This window comes from Pseudorasbora parva, chromosome 17, assembly GCF_024679245.1.
Source record: "Pseudorasbora parva isolate DD20220531a chromosome 17, ASM2467924v1, whole genome shotgun sequence".
Classification (NCBI taxonomy): domain Eukaryota; kingdom Metazoa; phylum Chordata; class Actinopteri; order Cypriniformes; family Gobionidae; genus Pseudorasbora; species Pseudorasbora parva.
Window position 1 is genome coordinate 6480842 of NC_090188.1, and position 18040 is coordinate 6498881.

Consider the following 18040-nt stretch of genomic DNA (forward strand, 5'->3'; position numbering starts at 1 on the left):
TCCGATACACGTTCAGTCCTATGACTTGGCGTTCCTGATGAATGCGGAAATTCTCTCTGCATCTGATGAACCGGTTACCTTAACTCATAGTAGAAAGTGTTGTGATTATGCTGTATTATTTATATGATTTACAGGAACAGACAGTTACAACAGTCTGAGAAGATCTGTGATTCTCTTTGAAGTCTGTTCAGGTCACAAGCCTCTTCTCTTATCGCCCGACGCTTGAGGGCAACGATGATATAACAATAACTGACACTTTGATGTTGCAGGAATCTAAAAAAAAAAAGAAAAACGATCACGTCAAGTTCTCACACTCTCGCTTTATCACGCTCTTTCCTATATAAACAGTCTTGTTCAAAATAATAGCAGTACAATGTGACTAACCAGAATAATCAAGGTTTTTAGTATATTTTTTATTGCTACGTGGCAAACAAGTTACCAGTAGGTTCAGTAGATTCTCAGAAAACAAATGAGACCCAGCATTCATGATATGCACGCTCTTAAGGCTGTGCAATTGGGCAATTCGTTGAATTAGTTGAAAGGGGTGTGTTCAAAAAAATAGCAGTGTGGCATTCAATCACTGAGGTCATCAATTTTGTGAAGAAACAGGTGTGAATCAGGTGGCCCCTATTTAAGGATGAAGCCAACACTTGTTGAACATGCATTTGAAAGCTGAGGAAAATGGGTCGTTCAAGACATTGTTCAGAAGAACAGCGTACTCTGATTAAAAAGTTGATTAGAGAGGGGAAAACCTATAAAGAGGTGCAAAAAATGATAGGCTGTCCAGCTAAAATGATCTCCAATGCCTTAAAATGGAGAGCAAAACCAGAGAGACGTGGAAGAAAACGGAAGACAACCATCAAAATGGATAGAAGAATAACCAGAATGGCAAAGGCTCAGCCAATGATCACCTCCAGGATGATCAAAGACTGTGACAGTTAGAAGACGTCTGTGTGAAGCTAATCTATTTTCAAGAATCCCCCGCAAAGTCCCTCTGTTAAAAAAAAGGCATGTGCAGAAGAGGTTACAATTTGCCAAAGAACACATCAACTGGCCTAAAGAGAAATGGAGGAACATTTTGTGGACTGATGAGAGTAAAATTGTTCTTTTTGGGTCCAAGGGCCACAGGCAGTTTGTGAGACGACCCCCAAACTCTGAATTCAAGCCACAGTACACAGTGAAGACAGTGAAGCATGGAGGTGCAAGCATCATGATATGGGCATGTTTCTCCTACTATGGTGTTGGGCCTATTTATCGCATACCAGGGATCATGGATCAGTTTGCATATGTTAAAATACTTGAAGAGGTCATGTTGCCCTATGCTGAAGAGGACATGCCCTTGAAACGGTTGTTTCAACAAGAAAATGACCCAAAACACACTAGTAAACGGGCAAAGTCTTGGTTCCAAACCAACAAAATTAATGTTATGGAGTGGCCAGCCCAATCTCCAGACCTTAATCCAATTGAGAACTTGTGGGGTGATATCAAACATGCTGTTTCTGAAGCAAAACCAAGAAATGTGAATGAATTGTGGAATGTTGTTAAAGAATCATGGAGTGGAATAACAGCTGAGAGGTGCCACAAGTTGGTTGACTCCATGCCACACAGATGTCAAGCAGTTTTAAAAAACTGTGGTCATACAACTTAATATTAGTTTAGTGATTCACAGGATTGCTAAATCCCAGAAGAAAAAAAATGTTTGTACAAAATAGTTTTGAGTTTGTACAGTCAAAGGTAGACACTGCTATTTTTTTGAACACACCCCTTTCAACTAATTGCCCAATTGTACAGCCTTAAGAGCGTGCATATCATGAATGCTGGGTCTTGTTTGTTTTCTGACAATCTACTGAACCTACTGGTAACTTGTTTGCCACGTAGCAATAAAAAATATACTAAAAACCTTGATTATTCTGGTTAGTCACATTGTACTGCTATTATTTTGAACAAGACTGTATATATATATAAGCAATAATTCAATTTGGATTGAATTATTGTAAATTAATGCACACCCAAGGTGGTCAATATGGCCCTTACACAACAAGTGTTCACTGATATCCTAACTAGATTAAAAAAATAGGATGGGATGGACTGAATGGGGATGGGACGTGGATGGACGGGATGAGGATAGATGGGATGGAATGGCCGCAAGAACTAGTTGGATGAATGGCTTTATTATTTTTTAATTAAATATGCTATTAAAGTATTTTTTTATATTTTGAATATTCTCTCTCTCTCTCTCTCATACTGTTTTGAAAATACAAACATCTTTCATTGTAAATTCAATTTTACGCAGAAAAAACAACTTTCAAGTCACGTGTGTTAACTAACCAGAATCAAAAATCACCAATGCTGTGGTGCAAAGCTGCTTCGATTACATCATAAAGCACTATGAAGTCAAGTGTGTTTGACATGAAATTGCTTTATTGAAGTAATTGTGAACTGCTGCAGAAACGAATGAATTCACACACACAGAAGGCTAAACACTGACAGGTATACATCTGCATTCCCACTGCAGGCAAATCATTTTTCTAGAAGAAAAACGATCCAAAAGAGAAGATTGAGAGGAAAAAGAAGAACAACTACCACCGTAGAGGAGAAACACCTCAATGGAGCACATCTTAAAAATATTAGCGAGAAACTTCTTAGCGGATGGAGTCCATAGCAACAGTCTCTATGGTTACACGGCTGTTCCTCTCTCCAGGTTCTGTTTGATCTCTGCGGTGTATTTGCCGTAGAAACGCTCGGCCTTCTTGTTGAACTTGGCGTTCCTCTCGTTGATATAATCGATGTCAGCGTCGTCGTTGTAGGCCCTGCGGCGACTGTATTTTGAACGCTTTTCAATCCTAAACACACAAGAACACATTTATGGAGATTACACACATCATTTAATTTCTAAAAAGGGTTGGAATATATAATAAAAAAGAACCAGAATGAAAGAACTACGTAAAAACCCAGTTAAAGCTACAATATGTAATTTTCTGTCGCTATAGGTCGCATGTTCTGTGGGATTACAAATTTATAAATTGTTATATCAAGGTTCCAATGTAATAGTATACTAACAGTTTGTTATGTACATAATGCTTTACAGTTTGGAGGTACAGACTGACTACATTCTAAGGAGATCAAGCTAATCAGTCGTTTGTCTTTATGCACTTCCTGATCTATAAGCAACATGGTCAGTGATCACATTTGCATCTATTCGTCTGATTGGTACTGTTATGCTGATAGGATTTGGATTGGTGGTCTGATTGGCACCGTTGTGCTGATAGGATTAGGACTGGTGACATGGAAATGTATGAGGTGTGTCCCTTTTTTTACCTAAACAACATGTGCATTCCTTTGTTTAGATTGTCTCCTCCTGTACTGTGTAAATCCCTCCCCCTGCAATGTGGATAAATTACAATGTATACTGTTTAGATTTAGACTTGGACGACTGCAGACACAGACGGCACGTGTGTTTCTCAATAAAGAGGAACGCCTGCCCGAAAGATATACCCAAGCTCTCCTGGTCTTCACTTCTGAGTTTCCAACAGTTTAAAACAAAGGCGTAGCTTGATTTCCCAGAGCTTTTCATTTGCCGCAGTCCACCACTTTCGGTCACGTGTACCACGCAACGCTGTTTTTTCATTCAAGATAGCTTTGAGAAAGATGATGAATTTGAAAGCGATGTTTTAATGCTACTCTGCGCATTCGCTCGGCAGCTACAACGAGACACTTGTTCACACTGCAGAGAGCTAGACTGATATTAGGCATGGTGAAACATGGTAAATCCAGAAAACAAGATTTATACGATAAGACTAACTGTGTTGAGCTATATAATGATTCGTTTTCTGTCAATGAATGCATCTAATAATTTGCTGGCCTTTCTAATAAAACACAACATTAAAGCGTCTTTGGTGTTTCCATGGTTTCTATTGAAAATAATGTGAATGACAGGTGACGCATGGACACGGTCTGTGTACTGTTAAAATTGCTTATTTCTCTGGATTTAAACAGTCTTGGAAACATTTGGGATAATGCAAGTACACAAGTCACAATATAGAACTCAGTGTGGATTAGGCACAAATATCTTCTAGAACTGTTTTGTCAAAAATGTTTTGAATTGATTCATTAAAACTATTGGTTTAAAATGACTCACAGAAATGGTTTTTGATGCTTTTCTCCCCCATTGCTTTTGGTTCTGAACTTCAGAGATGATGATAATAATAATAACAACAGGTGAAATTGAAGAACTAAAATTACTACAGATGCACCGATACTAAATTTTCTGCCAAAACTGATAAGTGTTTTATTAGAATGACATCTGCCAATATCTATCGCATGCTTTTCTTAAGGAAAAATATTATCTTTCCCAACTAATGCTGTAAACTACACAGGAAACCTTTCATTTGGGACATTACTATAATATCAGAGGTAAAAACAGAGCTATTATATTCGATTGCCATTTACTTTCAGATATAATTGCACTCAATGAAAAACTAGCTCCTCCTCTTTTTAGCTAATTACCAAACTGTGAACCCTGCTGACGTCTTTCCGTGGTTGAAACACTTACTAAAACATGATTCATTTGTACTGTATCTTTCAACATACCTTTTGACGTACATGCATGTCTTTTCGTTCTATAACTTGTATTAATGTGGAAGAAAATACTTTTTGCCTATTGACCTGAGGAGCTACAATGATCTGGCATGTCACATTTAAGAGCGTCAAAACGCCATTTTATTGTTTGACTTTCATGATAAAATGGACAGAATTTTAATGCCAAGACTTTCTTATCAGAAATAAATCACAAAGCTCTTTGAGAATATTGGATGGGAGATGCACTACAAATAATGTTTGGTGTAGTGAAAAACTGCAGAGCTGGCAACCCTGGTTTAAACTACAGGTGATTCATGGGGTCAATCAGACCCTGCTTTAAAGCCGCTAAATGTTAAATGCATTATTGTCATGTTAACTTTGACAGCCCTAAATATCAGATATTTTCTTCACACACTATGAGTTGCAGTCTGATGCATTTTTTCCGCCCCTTTTTGATTGACAGGATATAATTGACTCTTTAACAACTGCATAATTTCATAATTGCTTTTATCAGCCAATTCTGATTATTGGACGATATATCTGTGCATCCCTAAAAATGACAAACTAAAACTTAAAATAATAAAAAAGCTAACTAGTAAACAAGACAACAATTTCTAAAACTTATATTAAAATGAAAATGTTTCAAAATATTAATAAATACTAAAATACTACTAATAAATTATACTACAATAACAGGACACATAATGGTAAAAAAACAAACAAAAAGAAACACGTTACAATTCCACATCACCATCAAAATCATCACACATCTAATATATTACCCAGTTACACTCTTTAGCCATTCATTTCTAAAGGTCTGATGCTTCAACAGACAATGTCAGTTCATCAAAGAGCCTTGCACGCCCCCCACGCACACACAGACGTTTCTTCAAACATCTTCAAAGAGTGTTTGTGCGTCACAATCTGGCAGCCGTAGCCCTGTCTAATGTTTCTCAGAAGCTAAAAGCAGCTCCTCCAAAATAGAAGAATGCCGTCTCGCGCATAAACAAACCCTCTCCGGCGCACACATGCATGTGCGACAGGCACGCAACGGCACAAACACATCTGGAGCGAGGAACAAACACACACGAGGAGGCCGAGCTCTCAAAGAGCTCCACATTTGGCCGCAGCATCACATTTCTGCTCTGTCCCTGATGGAGGAGCGTTGAGGTGTGCGCAAGTAAGTGTGTAAACAGATCTGCTCACCAGGTGCTTCTGCTGCATTTGAGACCTGAAACTGAACAGATTACCAGCGTAAAAACAAACAGATTCTTACTGTTTCTCCACGTCGTCCACCATGCGGTCGATGCTCTCTTTAGAGGGAACGTGAGTGCCGTGAATCAGACTGTTGGAGGTGGGGTGGAAATCCTCTCCACTAGGAGCAAATGAAATGCATATAAACTTCTTATTTTACATATATACACATAATAATAATAAATGTAGTTTGACATCATTGACTTTCAACCTTCTTATTTTCATATATAGTGAGTAATTTGGCAAAATATGACCTTTGACTCACTTTCTAATATTTATTAGACACTTCCTCCACTAGAGCTGTCAAAGCAAATTCGCTTTCGAAGACACACCACACCAGATGTGATGTCAATAAAGTCATATTCATTGGTATGAATGTCTCGTAGCCAAAAGACTTTAAATAGAGATAGATATTGTCAGCTATATTCTCTTACATTAAAATGAAAATAACATTAACTAGCCTAATTAATTAAAATAAAAATATTAATAATATAAAAATGTATATGTTGTAATACTTTCACATTTAATCTCCAAAATAATGTAGAAACAACATACGGTGCTGTTTAAAAGGCATCTTTTCCATTAATTATAGCCATTCAACATTACATTACAATTGAAAGCTATCGATTTTAACATTTAATAGACTTTAAAAAAATACAACTTTTTTTACGCTTTTGTTCGTTTGTTTGTTTACTGCATGGTTAAAGAAAAATTAGCTGTGTTCGTTAACTCAGAGTGCGTCGACACTTGCAACCACACGTGCTGGCACAGATATATTTTGCAAAAAGAATTAATGGGAAAGAAGAAGCCTACTGTGTGGGACCATTTCCACAGAAAGAGCCACGAAGTTACTTCCAAAATATGCTACGCGGTATTAAGAGCAGTAGTACAAGCTCCTGACTGGTGGAAAGCTAATGAAAGCCGCTTCCCAAGGCTGGCCACTCTAGCGAGGCGTTATCTCTGTATTTCCCGGTCACCAGGCAGTGCCATATGAAGCCTTGTTTAAGGCGTTTCGTAGAGTGGTTTTGGTCAAGTTTACTAAAGTAAACATTGTCATGCATGTTCTTCTCACCGCTGTTTCTTGATGGTTTATAAAACAATTACTCCGATTCGCCCTCTGTCGTTTCAAAGAACAGCACAACGGCGAGCGCGTCGAGTATAAACACTCCCAACAGTGAGCGGAGGCTCGCGCTGCGGAGACAGACGAACATATGGCTTTTTGCCGTCTAACGGTAAACAGGCTGTGCTCCAGACTAACCCACATTGCGCAGTCATGTTAATTTTTACAAAATAAAAACCAGTCAAGGTGTGGATTGAGGTAGGCTTGCTATTTTAATTTGACAAAAAACTATTCCGGTTGTTCAAAACTTCAAACGGACTCAGTGTAGGCTATTTTCTTTTTGTCATTTTAATTTGGTAATTATTTAAGTGAAAATATTTAATGTAGGCCTATTTATTTTATGCCTTTTATTTATATGATTTTGTTGTTTTTCTCTGTTGTCAGAAATGCTGCAAGTGCATGAATATTTGATAATGTGAATCTAGGTTCTGTTGTTGAGCGGTTCTGTATTTTTTTTCTGTTTGCAAAGTAAAATAAACCTGTAAAAAGTTTTTTTTAACGGGTCACAGACACTCGTCAATCATATTTTTATTTAATGCCAATTCAATATTATAATCTTATCAGTTACCCGTTTATAATCGATTCATGAACATTGGTAGTCGGTCAGGAAAATTAACCGAAATGAGCATCCCTAGTGTTATTTGACAGCCCTAAATTATGTTATAAACAGTAAACCTTTGTGATGACAAAACTCATTGCTTATAATCCCATCTCTATCACATACAGGATATTGTGAGAAGTCGATTCCAGTATCAGTACATATCCTTGAATAGGGCTGCAAAATTGGGGAGGAAAAATCCAATGTGATTTTTCTAATAATTAATTATTTAAAATGTGACTTTAAGAAAAGCTTCAGGTTTGCTGGGCTGCATAATGACAAAAAAATGTTTTGACCATATATCAATATGACTATAATTTAGAAAATATTAATAATATTTTAAAGTAAAACTACAAAAAGCCCATTGTGCCACTCTTCACTTGATTTGATTATTGCACATTAAAGCCACATTGCGATTTCAGTGTGAAATTACAACCAATTCCAATAATTCCAGAGGTTGAATGAAAATGAATAAAGTCTCACCACTCCTCTCTCTGTTTCTCATAATTGTCCATATCCGGCTTGATCTGCCTCGTCAGTCTCTGGTACTGTCTCAACTGGGCCTCAGCGTACCCTACACACACACACACACACACACACACACACACACACACACACACACACACACACACACACACACACAAATAAAAACACACATCCAGCTGTGGGGGTCTGGATAAGGGGTCTTACAAGGAGAAGCAGAAGGAAAATTATAATAATTGCCAGAACCAACCATAACCAGGCGTGAAACACAGGCTCTGCATGTTTTCATTTTCACATTTTTACCATCACACATGGCAGCCACATTCCCACTTGCTCTCGGTCAATCAATCAAACTGCTTAATATTATTCATGGTGAAAATGAGAGGAGTGTTTGATACCTGAGAATCCTGGATCGGGGTTTTTCTTCTTTTTCTTTCTCTCCCATCGCTCTGCATCTTCAGCGCTGATCTCTAGGAGCTTCACACGGTGGTAGTCCTCTCCGCGCTCTGCACATTCCTGACACACACACACACAGAGACTTGATTGATTACTTCTTTTGCTTGATTGATATGGGGCTTGATATGGTTGTTGTCAGCATTTGGAGAGTAGGGAAGCCAAAATGACAACAAATAAACTACTGTTTAAAAGTTAGGGGTCAGGTAGATTACAAAAAAATGTACACACATTTTTTCAGTAACAATGTATTAAATTGATTAAGACATTTATAACATTACAAAAGATTTCTATTTCAGATTTAAAAAATCAAAGTGTTCTTTCTTTTTTTATCACAGATTCCTGGGGGGTTAAACTGATTTTAACATGAATAATAATCAGAAATGTACTATAAGTATATTAGAATAATTTCTGAAAGATCATGTGACACTGGAGTCACCTGGAAAAAATGAATATATTAAAATAGAAAACATTTATTTTAAATTTTAATATTTTATAATATGTTCTTCCATCAAAAATCTTACAGACTCCAAACTTCAACTTAAAAAAAAGGGACATTTTACAGTGCATGTTTTCAAAAGTCACCGATTCAAATTTTAAAAATTGCTGTTAAGGACCAATGCTGATAGTAGTAATATGATAGTAATAGTAGTAACTAATGCTGATAGTAATAGTCTGACACTTCCTGATGACTTGAGAGGTTCAAATCAAAGACAGACAGACAGACATGCTTTTACTAAGACAAAAGAAATCATTCAGATTATATTACCTCTTATTATAATGAACTAATTATCAAAAAACATCAGGGAACATGCAAATTCAATTGAATAAAATCTGGATGAACAGTGCTGTGGCTCAACCAACTTTGTGAGATTGGTCACTATACGTGATCATTCGCAGACATTGTGTGTGTCAGGCTCAGCTCTGTTTGGTGAAGCAGAAACTACACATTGCAGGTCTGAACTCAAGTGTGGTACCTTCTTTTTTTGGTCCACCACAAGTTCATACTCTAGACGAGCTTTCTTGGCCTCCCAGTTTGACGGCAGCTTCAGTCTCTTGTCCTCCTCCACCACCTCCTGATGATTCAGCTTACGGGCCTCATTCTACCAACAGAAAACAATCATACTTCGTACGGATCTTAATAAACGTCAGGATTACGGATGCGCCAGATCCACCCGAGACAAATTTAGCAAATCATAAAAGATTCCTCTGATCCTAGGCTAAAATTTGAAGTCTATGATCGTTAGTTTGACATGTTCACCGGCAGCCGATTAATGACCACTGCGATCAAATTTTACCTCAGATGAAATTCTGGCAGTGTCAGAAGATTTGCCGCACAATCCTGCAGTGTGACTTCTCCTACGGCGACCTTTAAATAAGTGCAGTCTTAAAGGGGCAGTAAGCGATTTCTGAGAAACACTTGTTGAAAATGGATCAGACCGAGCACCACAACACACTTGTAGCCAATCAGCATTAGGGGGCGTGTCCACCCACGATTGGAGGGGGAGAGAGTGAGCAAGAGGGAGATTTTTAAAAAAGACTGTAGAAAGAGAGATGTCAGAGGCATTACAAAAGAAAAGGAATATCACTGGAAAGAGAAGGGTTATGATCACGCAAGAAGATCAGTACTGGAGAGACCTCAGTGGGAAGGCCTGAAAACCGATGCAGAGGTTGTGTTGTTTCTGCTCCATATGCGAATACCACCGATTTTGCTTGAATATACTCGTGTGTACTAGACTGGGTAAAGCCAGCCTGATCTGCCGGCGATTTGATTTTGCTCTGCAGCTCAGGCTGGAAACCTGTATTAGAACATTTTTCTATCCTGCTTCCGTTACAAATCTGCAGGGACTAATCACAAAACGGCTTATTCACATGGCTCGCTATTGGCGGGTTTAACATGATGACAGATAGAGAAGCGATGGATCATTGGTCTGGTTGTTTGAAGGACTATCCAATTGCATATAGAGTCATTTGAACAATGCCCGTTGATCACGCCTCCTGAGCAGCAGAAAATACAGAACAGACTCCCCAGACCAATGTTCAATATTAAAAGACTGAGCTTGGTCTGGTGATAGCGTCTATATGCGTATTCTATAATGTTGTCAAAAGTGAAAATGATTTTTTAAAGAGAAAATTAAGTAGTCAGTCAAGTTTACATTATTTAGTAAACTGATTTCCACTTTTATAATTTGAATAAATATCCAACATTAAATCATCTACATCACAAAATTTTGATTGTGGTATCTCAAACATTGTTTTCATAATGCGAGGCGCAATGTGATGTCATACGATGTCCTTCATGTGACATCTTATCGTTACGTCAGACCTTTCAGACAGATTTGCATTACACTGGCTTGTTCACCAGTAGTGCTATGGAACATTTTATGTTCATCTGCGAATACAATAACTGCTCTTAACAGGACGCTCCAGTGTTTCCACTCCGACATCTTTAAGAGATTTGCATTAGCAATTTGACTTATTATGGGGTCAACAGTCCATTCAAGTTCATCTTTATTCTCTATTAATCTCTATTTCAAAACAAGTGTTTATTAAAAAAAAAAAGGTAAAAAAATGATTATATTATTTTACTGGCCAACACCATGACGTCACACGCTGTGGTATAGCAAGATGGCGGGACCCTTGCTCCAAAAGCTATAACAAAACATCCTTTTTTCTTTCAAATGTTTACATTAACTGATTCCCCCTCAAAGAAGCATTTTTTTAATTTCAGAACCGTAATACTTCAATACTATTGACAACACTAATAATGTATGTTCATTTTTTTGCTTGCTGTTCGCTCATCATTCGTGAAGCATTATTTAGCTTTGCTTCAGCTATGACAAACAAATCATCCTTGCATTGCGTGTTTGTGTATTTTGGGTGAGAAGCAATGAAGGGATTTTTTTTTAGAAATCACTGCAACTTTAAGACAACATATCACAGATGAATAGGGAAAAAATATTATAGATCTCACAATAATACCTCAGTTGATTAATCAATACATTGAAGCAATTTGTTTGATTTGTTCACAGGTTCACAGTCACACACTGAAATGCTATGTATGCAACTAATGCATTATCTAAATAAATACGCACCAATTTGCATTCCTTTTCAATAACGTTGCATAAATCGACGACTAATATATGAACAAACCCCTATGTACAAACCTTTGTTTGGTGCATTTAAGTTCTATAGGAGGAGATATATGACTTGAGTAAATACGGGGGAAAAACTCATTTTGAGAATATGGCTTTTAAAGAAAACCTTAACAGAAGCAAACACATAGATTAGTATTTTAGATATTTTCTTTTTGCTAGTCTGAAATGCCACACGTTATGGAAGCAAAATAGACCAAAATCAAGTTGTGCATGAAAAAAAACTATTGTTTTGCATATTCCGCCATAAATTCTAATATATGCTATTCGATCATATCACCTAAAACAGTAAAAAATAACACCTAAAAAACATAACATAACACCTAAAAAATCAACTACCCAGTACCTATAATAAATGGTGTGTGTTTAAGGATTTGAGGAATATGTAACATATAGTTACCCTCTTGAAATGAAGCTCTCTGAACTTTCTGAGTCTCTCTTCCCTCTTCAGCGCTGATGGAGTATCTGCGGATTCCTCTTCACCGCTGGGAGTAACAACCTGCACGGTGAAGATAACAACGTAACGCATACAAGGCTTAATAATATCGGTGAAATCTCATGTAACGTTAACTTACTGAACTCCGTGATTAGATTAGATTTCAGAGACTGATGTTAGCATTGTTAGCCGTGGCAATAAGAATAGTGTTCTGACAACAGATACTCGATAATTCCATAATTTCACAGTTATAATAACCATTTAACAATATACAAACAAAGAATAAAGATGTCTGTTGGATTAACACAAAATATTTCGAATCTCGTGTTTTGTTTACCTCTGCTTTAGCGGCCATGATGTTTCAGTCCAAAAGGAAGTACGTCACATTTCAGTTCGACGGGGAGTGGGACTCTAATATGTAGTTCCGCTTTCTTAATTAATAAAAATATATAATACATGAGAGAACAATGTTTTGAATAAAGTATAATAATACCGCGCTCTCTCTCTCTCTCTCTCTCTCTCTCTCTCTCTCTCTCTCTCTCTCTCTCTCTCTCTCTCTCTCTCTCTCTCTCTCTGTGTGTGTTTGTGTGTGTGTATGTATTAGCCTGTTTAACCTGGTGGCTTAACAGTGTGACTGAAGTTGCAGTGGTTCTTCAAACACAATAGCGACTCATCTCGACTCATCTGCTATGCTCAATTAACATGAACTCCACTGCTCCTCTGCTCTGATTATGTATAATTAAGTTCTTTCTAAGAGGAAGTAATTAACTAGAGTTTACAATTTCAGATTAAAGCAACCTCTAGATCAGAAGCTACACTAATGAACTGATGTGCTCGTTCTGCAATCCAGATGGCACAAAAACCAAACCACTCTGAAACACAAGACACAAGACTTGGCATCAAGATAATACTTTTTATATTTTATCATATTTGCCACATCAGGAAAATAATGTAATTCAGTACAGTAGTTTTTATGAGTCAATTCAATTAAACTTTATTTCCAGACCCAATGTCCATTAGAGAGGTAGCATACAACACAAAATTAGGTTACAATACAAAACATTTAAAAGTGTATAAGTATAGATATACATTTATGAGAATTTATGAGAAGTTAATATATAAGCAGCCTATATATTTGTAAAATTATGTTATAGTTTAATATAATCAATATATTAGCAAGTTTTTTTAATTATTGTAATAATATCAATCTTTTAATGTTTTTGAAAGATGTCTCGTATGCTCACCAAGTCTGAGCATAATTAAAATAACTGCTTTCTATTTCATTATTTTTTTAATTATTATTGTTTTTTGATTATTATTTTAGATTTTTTTTTAAATACATTTATTTCCATGATGACAATCCAGTTTTCAGTGTTACATGATCCATCGGAAATAATTTGTATTGAATAATCTTTACTGTATTTTTGATAAAAATAAATGCAGCCTAGTCGAGACATACTCACATCTACCAGCAGGGGCTAAATGAGTCATGCTAACTAGCCAACTAGCTCCAGAGTGATTAATCACATGGCATGTTCATCTCAAGTGTCTGACTCAAAATGCTCTGAAATATTTCTAGTCATGTACATCCAGGAAGGACCAGCAAGCATCTGCCCTTCTGATCATTCTACCAGATAGCTTTCTCAAGGTATTAAGATTTTTCATGATTTGATCAGGCTGTCAAATTACATATTTGCTCAAAAGACAACATTTAAACATTGTGTATGGCATACTGTACATTGACAGTATTCAGAAAACAGTACACTATTATTCCTGGTTGAACAGGTTTTCTTAATGGTAGGTCAATCAGCTGGATATCATCAGCAAACTACATAAACTGTATGTTGTTTGATAAATGGATGCATCCTCCATTTTGCTTCATGGCGCAGACGAGCCCCAGTGTGTTCAGCTGCCTGACATCTGGGTTGTAACTTGGTATAGAAACACAGCCAATAAAATCATTCCATTTCCCTAATTACTATTTCTTTCATTTCCACTGCCTATGAGCATGAGCTTGAAACAGGCCAAACCAAACAAAGCTTTGACTGCACCAGCTTAGTTACCCACCAAGGGAGTGTCCAAAATCGCATACTCTATAGAGCAGGTACTTATTTTGATTAAGTAAATACTTCACAACTGCTAAAAAATATGTTCTATATAGTATGAGTGTGTGTAGTATGAATGTAATCTGGATGTACTACATTCGCTTTGTCATTATCATGTGACCCGTCAGTTGTGTTGCTTCACTGCCATTCACAAATCCTCTCCAGTGGCCTCAAGGGATAGTAAAGTGTTTATCGAATGCACACTTCAGAATCTCGCCAGAAGTAGGCCATCCGGGTACTTTTTGCCTACTTTTTCATTAGTACTGTTTACTCAAACTTCTTTTGTCACATACTGTTTTCTGCCTACTATATAGTAGGGAAGTATGCGATTTCGGATGCAGTTTGCCTACTTATACTACGGCCTAAAAGTACTCTTTTTGTTTTTTTGTGTGAAGAAAAAGTACATACTTTTGTGTATGTATAGCAGAATGATAGACGATCTTTGGGATATGCTATCATGCCATAAAATGGGATCTTAAGTTGTTGCAAGCTGCCACCGTAAACGGACATTCATCTTGTCACAATCCTTCACATTTCATTTAATTTTATTTAAATTCCAACCGTATCGGAGAGCAATGAAGTAGCATGTTGATCTGCAGTCAGGGGGTCTTTCCTGTGGAGATTGTCCTCATTTTAATGCATAATGATGCATTTAAAAGCTAAAGGCCAAACGGATCTTTTTAAATATCGGTTGGAGATGAAATATAACACGGATAACATTTAAAGAAATATTTGTATTTATTATAAGTCTCTTTATCTATAGTATTGCATGTTTTTTTAACCAATTTTATCTTTTGTTTGTAGTTCTGAACTATGCTAATTTCACGTGCTATCAGACTACTTCACTTCTGAAGCGTAAATACGAGCTTATCGTATTCAAATTATGACTTCACAGTGCATTTGTGTCCTAATTTTAACTAGGAAACTAGTATTCACGATAATTCTGATAGCATGTGAATGCAGAATAAATCATCCTACAAAGCACAATGTGTTGTGGGCAATATTAGCCTTTAGTGTGTATGGATCCACACGAATCTCCTGGAAATAGTAGACCATCCAGGGACTTTTGGCATACTCTTTTCAACATACTATGCTTTGGGAGACACTTATTCTAATCTCACATACTATTTAGAATGGATAGTGTGGACATTGGGACACAGGGAGAGATTATTGTCAGGTGGCCTGCTTATCAAGCATCAGACAGCTTTTGGTGATACCATGATTTGTGCATGTTTATGAAAATAATCCCTGAAATAGCTACTGCAGTGAACACTCTTTTTCAGCCTTATCAATGGAAGTTAAAACTGATAGTTAAAAATTCAATTTAAATTCCTTAATTTGAATTGAGGTAGCAAACAGGATGCAGAGTTCAAATTTGAATCTAAGGAAGGTCAAAGAAAGACTTTTAAAACTTGAAAAGCATAAAGTTTCTGCAGATGAACAGAATTTTTGAGCTTTACACGTCTATATGCTTTACTGATAGATGTGTTTGAAATGCACCCATATAAATGTATTTTATATACACTATTCATACATTTGGGGCCAGTCCGAATGTTTTATTTTTTTAAAGAAATTAATACTTTAATTCAGCAAGGTCGCACTAAATTCTTCAAAGTGAAAATATTTGCATTAGAAACTATTTCCATTTCAAATAAAGGCTGTTCTTTTGAACCACTTATTTATCCAATTAAGAATCTTGGAAAAAAAGTATCACGGTTTCCACAAAAATATGAAGCAGCATATGTTTTCAACATTGATAATAATAATTGAGCAGTAAATTAGTATAGCTGAAGGATTTCTGACTGGAAGACTGGAGAAATTATGCTTCAAATTCAGCTTTGATCACAGAAATAAACTACATTGTAAAATATATTCAAACAGAAAACACTAAATTGTAATAATATTTTACAATATTTTACTAAATGTTTGATCAAATAAATGTAGTCTTTGCGAGCATTATAGACCAGAATGCATCTTACCCTGCTTTGCACACCTGTTTCTGCCAATATAAACAGTGTTATGATGACAAAATGTAATAACTTTGAGCAACTTTTTAAAATGTTTGCGTTACTGTATGATCCACATCTCCGCAAAATCGATGTCTCCAGATGGATGTTTCCAAGATACTGTTGTAGAAACACACTCTCCATATTGACACACAAGAGCCCGTGTAGAATCTGAATCACACGCACATCTCACGTCAGCAGCTCAAGGCCCTGCTGAGCATCAGTATAATCTTAAACTTATCTGATCAGACATAATTCTCCGGACTGATTTTATGCTTCGGAACTGCCATTACTTGTGTCCCAGGGGCACTCGTATATTTCCATAATCATCCCTATAAAATGAGAAACTCCAAAACACTTTGTATTTGAACACTAGTGTAATGTATGGGCAGTCCTGCCGACCCTGTCACATGGGATATTTGCGTTGGCAAGGTTAATTTGAATATTTCTAAAAGAAAGCCACAGAGATGATTGCTCACTGATAGCATCAATATGCAGACTCATCCTCAATAAATTCCCTATTAAAAGTAATTACAGCACACATCGAAAGAGAGAGAGCATTGTGGGTAACAGCGACTTTCTGTCTCCCAGAGGAACCCAAGCAAATCAACTGACTTTAATCAATCTGTCTGTCTGTCTGTCTGTCTTTACTTCTGTCTGTCTGTCTGTCTGTCTGTCTGTCTGTCTTTACTTCTGTCTGTCTTTACTTCTGTCTGTCTGTCTTTACTTCTGTCTGTCTGTCTTTACTTCTGTCTGTCTGTCTTTACTTCTGTCTGTCTGTCTTTCTTTACTTCTGTCTGTCTGTCTTTACTTCTGTCTGTCTGTCTGTCTGTCTTTACTTCTGTCTGTCTGTCTGTCTTTACTTCTGTCTGTCTGTCTGTCTGTCTGTCTGTCTGTCTGTCTTTACTTCTGTCTGTCTGTCTGTCTGTCTGTGTTTACTTCTGTCTGTCTGTCTGTCTGTCTGTCTGTCTGTCTGTCTTTACTTCTGTCTGTCTGTCTGTCTGTCTGTCTGTCTGTCTTTACTTCTGTCTGTCTGTCTGTCTTTACTTCTGTCTGTCTGTCTGTCTGTCTTTACTTCTGTCTGTCTGTCTGTCTGTCTTTACTTCTGTCTGTCTTTACTTCTGTCTGTCTGTCTGTCTGTCTTTACTTCTGTCTGTCTGTCTGTCTGTCTGTCTGTCTGTCTTTACTTCTGTCTGTCTGTCTGTCTGTCTTTACTTCTGTCTGTCTGTCTGTCTGTCTGTCTGTCTGTCTGTCTGTCTTTACTTCTGTCTGTCTGTCTGTCTGTCTGTCTGTCTGTATTTGCAGGCACTCTATGCTTTAAGTATGCACCTAATAGGATATGATGTCATGTTAGTCTCTTGGGTTTTATTTTTTTGTTTTTTCAAACAAAAATGTCATATCAATCATTCAAAATATTTTCATTACAAATCGTAAAATGTTTAAGTACAATAAAATAAAATAGAAGTATACTATACATAAATTACCCGCATGCATACACATAAAACACACAATATAAATGTATATAAATATAAACTACACTTTCTTACAACATTTTTGGATGTTTTGTATTCTAGCAAGAGATCAGTCTGTGATTTTTAGACCCTGATTCTCATTGTTTTCACTCAAAAATGATTTTAAGGTGCTTGTCAATAGGGGGCGCCATGTAACATCAATAGCAGAATCAAGCAGAAAAAGTTTGTGTGTGTGTGTGTGTGTGTGTGTGTGAGGGGGGGGGGGGGGGTGGCCAGGTAAACTCAACATTATGAGGACAAAATGTTTCTACAAAGATGGCTATATCCGAACTCCTTATCCTTGTGGGGAGGTTTTTGATGTTTTTTTTGAAAATGTAAAA

The 18040-nt window shown here is 36.8% G+C and overlaps 1 protein-coding gene and 1 long non-coding RNA gene across 2 annotated transcripts in view; one reads left to right on the top strand and one right to left on the bottom strand.

Moving 5' to 3' along the window:
- Positions 1 to 2401: 2401 nt before the first annotated feature.
- On the bottom strand, positions 2402 to 12492 carry syf2 (SYF2 pre-mRNA-splicing factor). The gene is made up of 7 exons (XM_067420641.1): positions 12415 to 12492; positions 12042 to 12140; positions 9464 to 9589; positions 8432 to 8549; positions 8034 to 8124; positions 5855 to 5953; positions 2402 to 2843 (listed from the first exon to the last, which is right to left on the bottom strand). The coding sequence occupies exons 1-7, from the start codon at positions 12430 to 12432 to the stop codon at positions 2678 to 2680; spliced, it is 717 nt and encodes a 238-aa protein (XP_067276742.1). The 5' UTR covers positions 12433 to 12492; the 3' UTR covers positions 2402 to 2677.
- A 1071-nt stretch (positions 12493 to 13563) lies between these two features.
- The window catches only part of LOC137044577 (uncharacterized), a 56717-nt gene continuing 52240 nt past the window's right edge, over positions 13564 to 18040 (top strand). Inside the window, exon 1 of the long non-coding RNA XR_010898612.1 lies at positions 13564 to 13725. This is a non-coding gene — a long non-coding RNA (uncharacterized lncRNA). The remainder of the gene's footprint in view (positions 13726 to 18040) is intronic.